The following is a 13,280-nucleotide window of genomic DNA, read 5'->3' on the forward strand; positions in this document are numbered from 1 at the left end:
AACCTTACGGCTGCTGGGGAGCCTTCCCAGCACTGGGTTTTGTTCAGGCAGGCAATAAATAAACCATGTGGCCATTTAGAAAGAACTAGGGTGTTCTGAAGCATGAAAAATAATCTTTTTGATACTCTTTTTGCAAATGATCCTGGAGGGTGCCAGTGGCTAGTGACTTCACAGATGCCAGGCACGGGGAAAGGACTGAAGGAAGGCTGCTTGCTGTTGAGGCAATTCACACATCAACTGCTTTTTGAGAGCACTCGGCTCTGCCTGAAGATTTATGGGCCTCTCTTCTTTTAAAATAAATGAGTAAAGGACCAAGCTGAGTGTTTTTCCACACATAAATGTCATAAATGCAATCCCAAAAACTTCACTGGAGCACCAGCAAGGGCTCAAGCCCCAGCTCAAATGTGCATCGTATTAAAGTCCTTCTTGGGGACTCCAGACACAAATTGCTTTCCAACATCCAGAACCATTTGAAAATGCTTTAATCCTGAAACCAGGGGGTTTCTAATGGAAATGCTGACAGACCCTTCGTTGTAGCAGCTGAAGCAGGCAGGGCTGTGATAATGAGCCTGTATGCCTGCATGTGGAAAGCGTGATGCTAGCTCAGAAAACAAGCACTTCCACTGAAAAGTTCATGCTGAGAAAAACCACCGTGCACCGTTCCAGCACAATGCTGCTTCAAATTGGCTTTGCTCAAGCAAGTATGCATTGGGAACAACCATGGGCATTAACCCTGCGTGTATTACACTTCCAAAACCAACAAGTCTTAATAGCATTTCTAATACCGCTCTAATTATCTATAAATAGCACAGTATTGAATAGCCATGACTAGCAATTTAAAATGCTGCATACACACTTGGGGGTTCTTTGCTATTCACAAGTGCAGTATGACCATGTCTCCTTGTTGCAATATCTCCTCTCACTTTTTAAACATTGTGCCCGTGACCCTAAAAAACAGGCGATGCTTCATTTGTTGCTCATGTCTCTGCATAGCTCTGTTAGCGCTGGAGACCGTGTGCTGTGTACCTGTATTTGGAAATCTTAGTGACCTTGGTCACAGCAGCCTGAAGAAACCTGTCTTGCAAGCATGAACCCAGGTGATTAATTTCAACAAACAGGTTGCTTATAAGAGTGTAATTACTCACTTGTGCAAATGGCAGGATGGGTGCACTGACCTGCATTAGACACATTGTAGTGTACACCTCCCCATCGGTTCTTTTTCCTCTGTTAATCAGAGGCCTGAAAACCCTGCAACATTTAGACAGCTTGAGGTTGAAGGCTGAAATGTCACTTTTAAAAGAGGGTTAAAAAGGTCACGCAGCTGCAAATAATAATAGCCCAATGAAAATCAGATTCTTACTGCAGCCTACTTCAAGAATAACATTGAAACAGGAAACAAGCCTGCTTGATGTTTTTACCAGTATGGCAGTAAGATTACTGCTGAGTTTAAAAAGAGGGAGAGAGAGACAGAAAGGAGCATGCTTTCTTGATCTTAGATATAAGAAAAGTTTTTCTGGTTCAGAAAAGATGATCCTGGGGCGCTGCAAAATCTCCTTGAGGAGCCTGAGAACATGGGGTGCTTCCCTCTGCCTGCTGCTGAGAGGAGATGTAGTTTGTTGCTGTGTTCTGAGAGTGGTTTAGTTTCTTCTGTTTGCTTTTTTTTAATTTGTTATGTTCTTGCATTCCTCACTGTGGGCTTCAGTTTTATTAATTATAAAAAAAACTTTTTAGAAGACTCATGCAAAAATCAAGAAAAAAAATCTTGGCTTGCTGCAGAACTTACTTGTTTCTCTACCATTTGCCATAGGCTGGAGAAGCCTTTCTCTTGTATTTTTATTTATTTCTTTTTATAATTAGAGTACCTTAACTTCTCCTGAGTAAAGGGATATTTCAGGACAATGGCAGGCTACAACGGCATAGCAGATTTCCTCACTTACACATTCTGCCAATAAGGCTCTTTACATGGTCACAATAGGGCAATAAATGCTGACAGATGTTGTTAACATGTCTATTAAAATTCAGCCCCCTTTTCTGCTGGATTATACACTCATGGCTATTGTTAATAATATCAGAACTAATGCTGACATATCAATAATGGTGTTCGCTTTTATTTATAATCCTTGACTGTTGCTTCAAAAAAGTCACAAAGTTGCAATAAATTAAGCTATTGATAACAGAAGCAAAAAATTCAGACTGGAGCAATTTTTTAACTTTACAGTCATCATAGATTTGTCTGATATTCTTCATGTGCATTAATTGCAGTGGTTATTAGTAGTACTACAAGAGTTGCATGAGTGTAACTTGAATTTTTAAGATCCCAAAGGCTAATAAGCACCTTAATTTAGATGGAAAGGCTGCTGTGATATATTTTTATTAGGTGAAGTGGGTTGCCATTGGTTGTGTTATTTCCTTCCTTCACCTGCACACAGTGTGGAAAAAGAAGACGTGGATTGTGTGGCCCAGGAACACACGTGAGGAGAAGTGTGTGCCAGAGGCTGTGTGCAGCTGTCCGGGTGAAGGATGGGAGATGCCAGCCTGCATCCAGAGAAGGGTGCCATGCAAGCCGTGCTGTGCACAGCCAGAGCAGCTCTGCTGCTGAGAGCCCCCATCCTGTGCAAACCTGGGCTGAGGCACGGTGGTGCCGGTGCATCTGCGGCTTTTGCGGAGTTTAGTGGGATTGAGGCATGGTTCAACTCACAGCCCAGAATTTCAGCTGCTTGTTTCTGGTCAACATTCAAGCACAATGCTGAAATTACTGCCATATGATAACCAAGCACCAGACACTTCCAAAAAGTGTAGGCAGCAGGCAGCTTCTTCCACTCATTTACTGTTGTAAGAGAGTCAGTGGCACCACAGCCTCAACTGCAGTGATTGCACCACATGCAAACACCAATTCTGCATGGTGTAATTTGTCTTGAGGGCACTGTACCACCTGGTAACATGTTGTACAGGCCAAGTTCTGCTAGACAGCACTTGGAGTGCAGGTGATACAGCCATTCTGGATTATTGCTCCTTTTATGTTTAGTGTCTGCAAAGAATGATTCTTATGGAAATAAGCAGTTGCTTAAACATTTGGGAAAAACAATTTGATGTTGAATCTGATGCCTTTTCCAGGTACTCAGAGCAAACAACAAGTCCATGTCTTCTTATAGTTGATTTCCTGGAGCTGATCCATGCACTCAGGATTCTAGTCCTCATCTAGTGTGTTATTCTGCTGCTTAGTCCATGCATATCTACTAGATAACCTTGAGAATAATTTAATTGTTATAAGAGCATGCACTGATGGATTCAGGGACTAAAGGTCAAACTCAGGGTGGGGAGGGAAGTCTTAGACTTGCAATACTCAATAAGAAATCAAACTCCAAATAATTCCTGGTAATGTTTTGAAATTCACTTGGACGCTTGGGACCAGAATTGTAACTATCTTGTTTTCTTAAACTGAGTCTCATCTGTTGTTTTGCTATTGAAAATGCTGTTGTCACTGTCCCCTGAGGAGGGGAAAAAGGGGGTAACAGAAATCTCTGGCAGTGCTACAGTTGCAGGAGCAATTGAGATATTAAATAAAGCCTTTCATTATCCATGCGCAGCTTCCTTTTTTTTCTTTTCTTTCTGTGTAAAGGAAAAAGTTGTCTTTAGGAAATACAACATGCCTGGGGTCACATCCCATAAATAGAGGTGGATTTAAAAATCTAACTTAGCTGGAGGTTCTGGTTTTGTTTTTTGCGGGGGTTTGTTTTTCTAGTCAGTTATCTCTCTGCTGCTTGTTTCTTTCAGACAGGATAGTGTAATTCAGAGTATTTTTATGGCTTCATCTCTGAAGAGCTTGTCTATGCACAGTCTGGAACTGAAATAACTGAAATTAGAAGTAATTTAACACCTTAAGTTATTTTAGTATGCGAATATACTCTTTCATTTCTGATTATGAGTATCCTATTTCAGTTTAACATAGATGTAAGTTAAATCAAAACAGGATATGAATAATCTTAAAGGAGTAAATTAGGTACAATTTTAGTTATTTCAGTTCTAGCCTTGTGTGGATACATAAGTTATGCCTGAGTTAGGGTCTTTCTTGACACTTTATTGTATCATAAATCATTTGTCTCAGGCCAGATGTTGGTAGAGAAGCCCATATCAGGAAGAACATTTGATGCTTATTATCAACTTTTGGGAGAAGTGTCCTTGTGGAGGTTGAAGGGCAAATGAAAGTAGAAATCCTTCACTTTTGGATTCTGCTTCTAGGAGTCAGTAGAGTCAGACAGAGTGGAGTTTTTTATGTCACAATTAGGAATATATACTGTCAGGCTAATGTCCACCAGAATGAAGTTTAATTAAAAAGAAAATGTTATCATCCAGTGAAAATAATTGCTGCAAGTATGGGTCTGGCTGATGTACAGGTTAATGGTGAATTGTTCTCTCAACTGTAAGCATGCTAAAGATACTCCTGATGACAGGAAAAATAAACTGTAGTTTGAAAAAAATTCATTGGGTTTGAGCAATTTTACCACCTGTCCCTCTGCAGGTTTTTGCAGTCATAAAATCAAATTCTGCTTCTTCACCAAGATATTTCTCTTTGGGTCATGAAAAAAATTACCCAATCATCACCCAGGTATTTTTCTAAAAGAGGCTGTGGTGAGGTTGTTTTAAGGGATTTCAGGGAATCTCTAAACATAAGTAATCTACTTTCAGATGGTTCAGCCACTACATTCTAGCTGGTAAAAGCAGTTGTTCCAACAGGCTGAAAGCATTTCCCAAATAAATGACTTACTTCTTTTACTCCCTAGAATTTTACTAAAAATTAATTTTATTTTGCTCAGGGACACTGCTCTAGTATTGACTCAAATTCAGGTGCATAACTTCATTCACACTTTGCCTTTATTTAAGACTTGGGAACTTTCCCCCAGGGTTTAGTTCAAGGTTACAGGACTGAGACAAAAACTTCACTGCTGAAGCTCCTGAGGCTCTAGTTGACCTTTTAAAGGATGGGGATGCACAGTTACCTTGTGTGCATGGAGAGCATGGATGTAATGTATTTAAGTTATTAATATCAGACAGTATGGATGCAGAACTTCAAAAAGTGGGCTTTTTCTCAGAAGTAACCTAGACGTCTGGTTTTAATGTTGTTCAGCAGGAACTGAAGGAGGAAAGGTAAAAACCTTTAATTCAAGATATTTCTGAGAAGACACGGTCTTATCTAATAACAACACTGAACATATGCTATTTTTTGAGGCAGATTTATGTTGTGAAAGCTGAACTTTATTTCTTTCTTAACAGTAAATTGATGCTCAGGAAGGAGCAATAAGAACTTAGACTCTAGAGAGCCTGCTGAATATTAGCAAAATTAGTACTCTGAGTGTGAAAACTTTGTTCTGATGTGTATGTGGAGTTTGAAATAAAAGCACAAACTGCCATTTCTGTATGTTGCATGCATGTGTGAAGTTTAGAACGTATATATTCATAGGTTCCCTTTCTTTCCCCCTTCCCCTTTTAACATGTAGATTTATGAGGAATCAAAGATGAACTTGGAGCAGGAGAGGCCTTTTGTCTGCAGTGCCCCAGGCTGCTCACAGGTGAGTGGAGTCAGCGGTGATATTAATTGAGTCCTCAGCACTAGCTCTGGCTTGTATAATGCCTCCTGATATATTAACACATGTCTAATAATAATATGTGTGTCAGGGGTTTTTTGTGTGGGTTTTTTTTTAAGACCTGCTTCCCCTCAATTCTCTCTTTTCCCACAAGACACTATTGGGAAATATTTCAAGCAAATACAGCAGCCAGTCAAAAGTGAGATGGTACAAGTGCTCCTCAAGCTGCTTCTCTGACTTTTCTCATCCCAAAGCCTCATGTTTCAAGACATGTATTGCAGATTCCTTTAGGGACTAGCAAGAGAGGACACATTAGGCAGGACACATTTATCTGTCTTCTGCTGAGATGTATGATGGAATATACTGTGTTGCTGTTAGAACGCCCTAACCCTCCTGCGGTTTTCTTTCTATTTTAAATAGTTATATACAGCGATATCTTATTAGCTGATTTTTATTTATTTATTTATTTTTAGCTTTTAAGACATCTTCCTACTAAATATTTTCTGTGGAAAATGCAGCCTGTATATAAATTTTTCCCCAGGGTGTGCATTTGGGATTCCTGTCCTTTTGACTGGTGCTCTGCCTTATGTCTCCAAGGGCAAAACCTGACTTGTAACATTAGATGTTTAATGAGCTTAAAAAAAACTCCTGAAGTGACAAGGATTTACCTGCTGAGATTTGAACTGGGGTGTGTGTGGTTTTTTCAGTGATTTTGCAGTGGTGAGGGAAGTTCCCCCACATGCAGTGATGAGGGAAGTTCCATGTGGGGCACTTCTGACCCTAATTTGTTTTAGTAACAAGAGTTTGTGAGTAAAATCTTTAGACAAGGTCATCTTTTGGGCTTTTGCCATGGGCTTCCTGTGTGCATCCATGACACATGATACAGCTTACCTATTTTCCAGAGTCCTCCTCTCTTATTTAGTGAACCTTTCCCTTTTTCAGCTGTGTGTTGGGAGTTTTCAGCTGGGTAAGATATTTACAACTCTTCAGGTTCTTCTGGAAGAGGGGTGGGTGGCTGTTAATGAAATGTAGGTGTTGATTTTGCTAAGAGCTGAAATAAGGAGAGGCAGAAGCCTTCAGTCCACTTAATAACTGGCTGAGAGGCTTTGCTGTTTCACTAAGTGGGAGTTTTTCCATGGGAGGAAGAGTGCATCTTTTGGGTTATCCCTCAGGCTGAGAATATGTTCCTTTAGATTTCCACATGCAGAGTTAAACTTTCACCATTCTGTCACAGAGGTAGAATAGAAGTATCTGAGTTTAATTGTGATGTTTATTTACCTTTTTGATGAAACTAAATTCCACTGAAATCAGTGGACTTGAGTGTTTTCTTGTCAACTCTTAATTAGTTTCCTCAGTGGAGGAGAAGCTGATCCAGACAAGCTCTTTTAGGTGTTCAGAGAGCAACTTTAGTTCCATGCTGTTACAGTTTGGAAAGATGAACAATGTAGATGTAAATTCCATCTTAAAAAAACATTTTACTTCCCATTCCCCAACATGACCCCTGTTTGTAATAAATGAGGACTTGACACAAGTGCCTAATGCAGAGCTGCTGTCCAGCTAAGCTGGCTGGGGCTTCTCTCTTGGCCCCTGCAGATGTGTGCTGAGACTGATGGAGTCAACCTTCTGCACAAAGAAGAAAGTAGACTTAGAGAAAAGACAGAGAAGTCTGGGCTGGAGGAACAGTTTCTCCTCTCTTGCCTCACACCCTGTTTAAGCTGGCTGATTTCATCATTAAGAGAGACCGCGGCATCCATGAAGGAAAATCCATTTTCAGGAGAAATAAATGTGGGGTTTTTTTCACCCCCTTCATGATTTCATTGAGCAAAGTCTTTCGCAGATATTCCCCTTTTTCTTAACATAAATTCCCAATGCTGCATTTCTTCCAGATGAGTAAGCACTGAACCAGGATTTCACAGTGAGAAAAAGGTCTTTGCTTTGGGATTTCTTTCTTTTCCAATTTTTTTTTCCTTTTTTCCCTCAGAGAATTCAATTCCATTATTTATGCTGCTTTGTCTATGGGTTGAGAGAGATTCTCAGAAGGTGTAACATATGGCAATTATTTATACTTTAGCCACAAGCAAAGTCACTTAGCCAAGAGTATACTGTGTTGAAACCATTAGGTCCCTTTAGCTCTGTTGTTGCCATTGTTTTTTGTCTCCTATGTACCTGTTGCTTTAAAGAGCTGCTTTTAGTTTATTTTTTTTTTTCCTCAAGCCTTGGTGATACTACTTTTGGCTTTTGGTAGTCCTGAAATAGCCCAGTCGAAACCTCTCAGTAGCAAAGATCTGTGTATGCACATTCTGGTGAAGGAAACTTCTCAGAACCATTCTGCTGTTTGAGCCCAAATGTGCAAGTGCTTGAGCGTTTATTCAAGCTTGTAGTTTCTTTGTTTTGTTCCAAAGAAGTTATTTCTTGTATAAGACTGTAATCAGATTGTAGAACAAACTTAGCACACTGATTAGTTTCTTACAAAAAACATCTCTCCACCTTCTCTGCTTGACAAAGGAGAATAATTTGATTTAGTATCATAAAGGGTCATAACTAGGTGCTATAAAACTGTGCACCATTTAATTGCCACTTCAAATCAAGTCAAAGTATCAGATATTTTCAAAATTAAAGATGTGTTTTGCCTGAATACTTTTGGATAGAAAAAAAGCTGGCTTATTTAGTTATTTTTATAGCTGTTCATCAGATACATGTTGCAGAAAGACACAAAAGCAGAAAAATCCAGTAAAGTGATTTAAGATTTGCCTCATTACTTAGCATTTGCCGTGGGCTAAGAGCATACAGAACAGCAGCTATTGCAGATGCTCAGGCACGTGGTGACTTGTGAGGCTGTGGTAGCTGCAGAGGGTGTCTGAGACCCTTAGAATCCAAAATTTGGACTGTAATTTTTTCCAGGCAGTTGCACGACACCTTATGGTTTGTCACCCCAGAGAGCACGGCAGCAAATGTGTTTCTAAATCAAGTACAGCTATTTGTTACTCATACTCACTTGTATTTTCAAATATTCTGTTTCCTGTGCCATTTGGACACATTTCTAGCTGGATAAATTTCTTTCTGTCTCTCATTTTTGAAATTCTGTCCAATGCCAAAAGTTTATTAGAGGATTAAATTCTTCTTTTTTTCTTTTTTTTTCTCTCTTCCTCTCTCACTTTCTGTGTTTGCCTGACAGCGTTTTCCAACAGAGGATCATCTGATGATTCACAGGCACAAACATGAAATGACTTTGAAGTTTCCTTCAATAAAAACAGATAATATGTTATCAGGTAAGAAGACATGAATTTAAGAGTCGAGATAACTATTCAGATGATGTTGAAAGCATGACTCCTATTGGAAAGCTACTGGCAAAATGACTCCAAGATTGGTTTTAAAAAGCCCCAGCTCCAATTAAATAACAAGGATAGGTGGATTGAGCTAGAATGCATATATTTGAATAAAAAGACAGTTGCCATTCTTCTGCCTTCGTACAAGTTTGCCGTGAGAGGGAAAGAAATCGCTGAACCTCAGGCATGCTGGCAGCTCTATCATTGATTTCCAGTGAAATACAGGCACTTAAGTGTGTGGCACTTGGGAGCCCAGCAGTGAGAGTGTTAATGAAGTGCATTTGTGCTATTGCTGGAGGAATTGCTATTTAGGCTGGACAGACTCCCTTCAGCACCTGGAAGAGGCCACAGTGTGTGAGCCACCTGTGTGGTGACTCAGGAAGTGCCCCCTGTAAGTAGCCATAACCTGAATGGTGAGCAAGTGGGTGATATCCAGTGCTCTTTCCCATCTCTCTCTGCCCTTCCCCCTTCATAAACAGAGCTATTTGGTACAATTGCACCCTATAATTTCTTGAGTAGTATACTTCTTATGTAGTCTTTCTGTTCTCTTCTCTGTGTAACCACATATCAATGTCTTGCTTGCCTTCAGCCAGTGTTGGGTAAAGTGAAGCTAGCCCTTCATTTTACTTTCCTCTCCTAGTCCCTTTCCTATTGTTTATTCTTTGGGCTGTAGTAGTGGACTATTTAGAATAGTATCTCTAGACGTTTTCAGGTTTCAAAGTAATGGTAGAAAACCCCCTCTGTGATGCAAATATGTGTGTGGGTGTTCAGCAGTGTTTGATATTTGTCTTTTGCAATGGGCTTCTTCAAGATAAATTGTGCCATTTCAAATGCAAATGTATATTTATTAAGGGGACTCCAGCAGACTAACTATTTTCTGGTTAAACTGTTTCCATTTTTATGAAAATCATAATGAAGTAACAATGGCTTGCAAATATTTAGGTCTTTTTTTGTTTGGGTTTTTTTTTTTTTTTGTTGGCACTTTGGGCACCAATGAAAAGTTAGACAGCCTTTTTCCCAAAAAGAATTAATTTTGCTTTTCATTTTAAAATCCCATAGAGGACTAAGTTTAGAAAGAAACAGTACACAGCATTTTGAAGACTAGGTCTTGTAAAGTGCCTGAGTGCCAGCTATGCCCACAGAATCCTGTGTTTGCAAGCACAAATGAGGAAAAGCTGCTTTTGCATTTGGCTGTGTCCTTTGGCAGTGAAACTGCTCGAAGACATCTGTGCTGTGGGCACATTCACCCTGTGCAAGTGCTGGCTTTTGTTAAAACTTTCTGTTTGGCAAGACTTTTGTTCGAGTGCAGTTTCTAAGGAATCTATTCTGTCATCAGGAATCCCCTGAGCAGAGTAGCTCCATTTGTGTTTGGTAACTCCTGCGATTTAGCCATCCTGCTCCTTGCAATGGGTTGCCTTCCTAAGCAAAAACAAAGTCTGTCTTCCAGCACCACCACTGGTACTGGGCCCCCTAAACCTGCAGTTAGCCAACTGTACATACTAATGTGGAATTTTCTGGCCAGAAAGACTCCGAGATTGCTTCTAAGGGATGTATTCTTTGAGGTTTGTTTATGATGATCCTGTGTAGTAGTGAAAGAGTAAAAAGACACACGTGTTCCCAAAGACTGTGGCCAATGTTCCTGACCATAATGCCCTGGCAAATTGGTTCTGCTGGTTTATTGATTCCTCTTTTTGTGTTTGTTTGCTGAATTTGTTTGGCATTTTGCAGTCCTTACTCAGGAAGCATCATAGATCATCTACTCTTTGCAGGAAGACATTGAAAAATAGTTGTTTCATTACCCACTGAAACCCTGGGGAAATCCAAATACCTTGAAGTTTAAGATGTTTTATTCTTAGATTTCAGAATGAAAAATTAATGATAAATGGGGAAAAGAGACATACTTTTTTCTTAGACATTTGTCTTCATGTCTTCCTTGTTTTTGCATTTTTGCTTATGTGACTTTTTAAAAAAAATGTTCCTGTCATCAGTAGGTTCAAAGAATTGCAGCAGCAATTGCCCTGTAACAAGCCAGGTGCAGTGTTAGTTTTCCCCCCTCCTCTTTCTCCTAAGCTGCCTAGAAGTCAGACTTCCTATTTTTTTTCCTGTATGTTGTATAGTATATTTTAATTTGTTGTGTATGATCCATTTATTAATAATAATTAGTAATGAAAAATAACACATTTTATGCTTTCAGTAGACATTAGAATTATTTACCCTGTTTACAGAGGTAGCTTATTCCACAGTCTGGGTTCACTATAATATCAGTAATATTTAACACACATTAAACATGTTTTCTATAAACTGTTCCTGCAAGTAGGCACTGAAACTGTTGGTTTTGTAAAAGACATCTTAGAAACTAAGCAAAATATGACTTGGGAAGAAGAAACTTGTTTTTTGTGTGAAATCTGTGTTTGGATCTGAAATATAAGCTTCTAAGGGAGAGGTAAGATTATGCTATATGTGAAGTTATATGTTGTTATGTAGATTGGGTCAGTGTCTAATAAACAATGGTGCATGACCTGATTGCAGCAATTGGTGCTGTGCTGGTTTATCAGGTATGCCTTTCCAGAGCTTCCAAGCTATCGACTAGCTTCACTATGTTTTCTGCCATTGTTTTCATGCTGGCTTAAGAAGAACAAGTTATATTAAATCTGTTCAACCAATCTCTTGAACCAATTCAGAAACTCCAGACACCCATGTACACGGAACTGCTTTCTGTTCTCTGACTGTATAAATGTAAGGAAAATCCACTAGAATCATTGCACTAAAATGCAAGTGATAGTTTTGTTGCACAACTTGACAATGCAATTCGGTCTTTTAGAATTAATGTTATTTGTTCCTCTTTGTTGTATGTATTTTATTTTTGTTTGTTAGAAAGTCTTGTTAAGAATATGGATAGGGAGTAATTGGTGTTTTCCATTTCCATCTTTCCAGCTAAAAAAGAGCTGTTTGAGATAACACAGGATATCTTATGTAAGTTTTGCATGCTAGTCGCCATTGCAGGCAACTTTATAGTTAAATTGACTGAAACAGATATCAGCTCTTTGCTGTTGTAGAGAGTCAACAGTGTTTGCATTGCTTTCAAACTCTACATTGTGTTGTGTGACAAAGCTTTTGTGTTTAAACACCAAAATATTAATGCCTGTAGAATAGATTGCTTCCTCCAGGGAAATAATAAAAGCCCTGTGGGACTGAACTTTGGGAGCTGGGGATTATCTACATAGAAACTTTTTTTCCTTCCTCATTCTATTTAATAAAAACAAATCCTCTAGAGTTTTGGTGGTAAAGCCCGCTGTGGAGGTAGAAACATTTTTCTCTAGATGGAAGAAGTGCCTGTGATAAAGGTAGTGCAAAGGTATTCCTTTTCCCAAGTAATGCCTGTGCCAGTGAGGTAATTTACATCACTCTTGGTTGCCTTAATTTTTCCCTCCTTGTAGTTTACACAGAGAGGTTTATCTAGGAATGAATTTTGAGGTGTGCAAAATGACTGGGTATGAGGACTCATAGTGTAGTTTGTTTTCTTGTTTGCTTCTGTGCCCCTTGCTTTATCAAAAATGAAAGGAAACATTTTCTTACATTTACTGGTCAGTTTCAGAGTGACCAGAAGACTTTAAAAATTGGTTGTACCCAATATGTTTATCCCTCCAGGAAAGTTCAACCAGTGCTTTAAAGAGTACATACTAATTTTTAGGCAGTAAATTTCCTGGTAGCCCTCATCTGGGTGGGAGCAGTTTCACCACCTATGTTTGGGTGCACTTCTTCTTCCTCTCCTCTTTCTCCACCTGGTTGTTGTGTTATGATGTTGAACTCCTCAGTGCACTTGGGTGGAAACCTGTGAGATCAATGAAGAAACCTTTCTGAACTTCTCAGGACATTCCTCTGTCTTTGTGGCTGCTTGATGGGCAGCCCTTCAAATTTCTGTGCTAGCCCCATTACTCTGACTTTGTTATCCTTGTATGAAAGCACAACACGGGTAAGTGTATAACTTCAACAGAGCCCACAGCTGAACAAGCCAAGTGTCTATTATTATTGCACATCAGACTAAACAAATTTTTTTTTTGAAAGAAAAATGAAGAATCAAGTTACACACTTTGCAGCTTGGCTGTTAGGTATCTTTCACCAAATGAGAATTAATTTTTTTTTCTTCTCAAAATGAAAGCTTGTTTCAAATAAGTGTCCTTTGGTTTTCCAGGGCTTTTTTAAACTGGTAGCATGCTTTAAAGTTTCCTTTTGTGTTTTGAGGGATGAAAATCAGGAATTCAAGGTAATTTTACAAAACACATTCTGGATGAATCAAGCAAGTTTCTGTATAGCAAGCTAATGTTGTATTTCCTTAGCTGTTGTTTTGAAAGCAATGTATTGAGACTGAGTG

The 13,280-nt window shown here is 39.2% G+C and overlaps 1 protein-coding gene across 5 annotated transcripts in view; it reads left to right on the forward strand.

The window, feature by feature from the left end:
* The window catches only part of CREB5 (cAMP responsive element binding protein 5), a 257,670-nt gene that overhangs the window by 37,620 nt on the left and 206,770 nt on the right, over window positions 1-13,280 (forward strand). For 3 of the 5 annotated variants that reach the window (XM_063153664.1, XM_063153647.1, XM_063153657.1), the window contains 2 exons: window positions 5,496-5,567; window positions 8,758-8,851. The exons of 1 other annotated variant lie outside the window; for it this stretch is intronic. In XM_063153664.1, the coding sequence (XP_063009734.1) occupies window positions 5,514-5,567; window positions 8,758-8,851 (148 nt within the window). In that variant the 5' untranslated portion in view covers window positions 5,496-5,513. The remainder of the gene's footprint in view (window positions 1-5,495; window positions 5,568-8,757; window positions 8,852-13,280) is intronic. One more of the 5 variants, XM_063153673.1, reaches the window with a different exon arrangement.

Source organism: Melospiza melodia, chromosome 1, assembly GCF_035770615.1.
Source record: "Melospiza melodia melodia isolate bMelMel2 chromosome 1, bMelMel2.pri, whole genome shotgun sequence".
NCBI classification, from domain to species: domain Eukaryota; kingdom Metazoa; phylum Chordata; class Aves; order Passeriformes; family Passerellidae; genus Melospiza; species Melospiza melodia.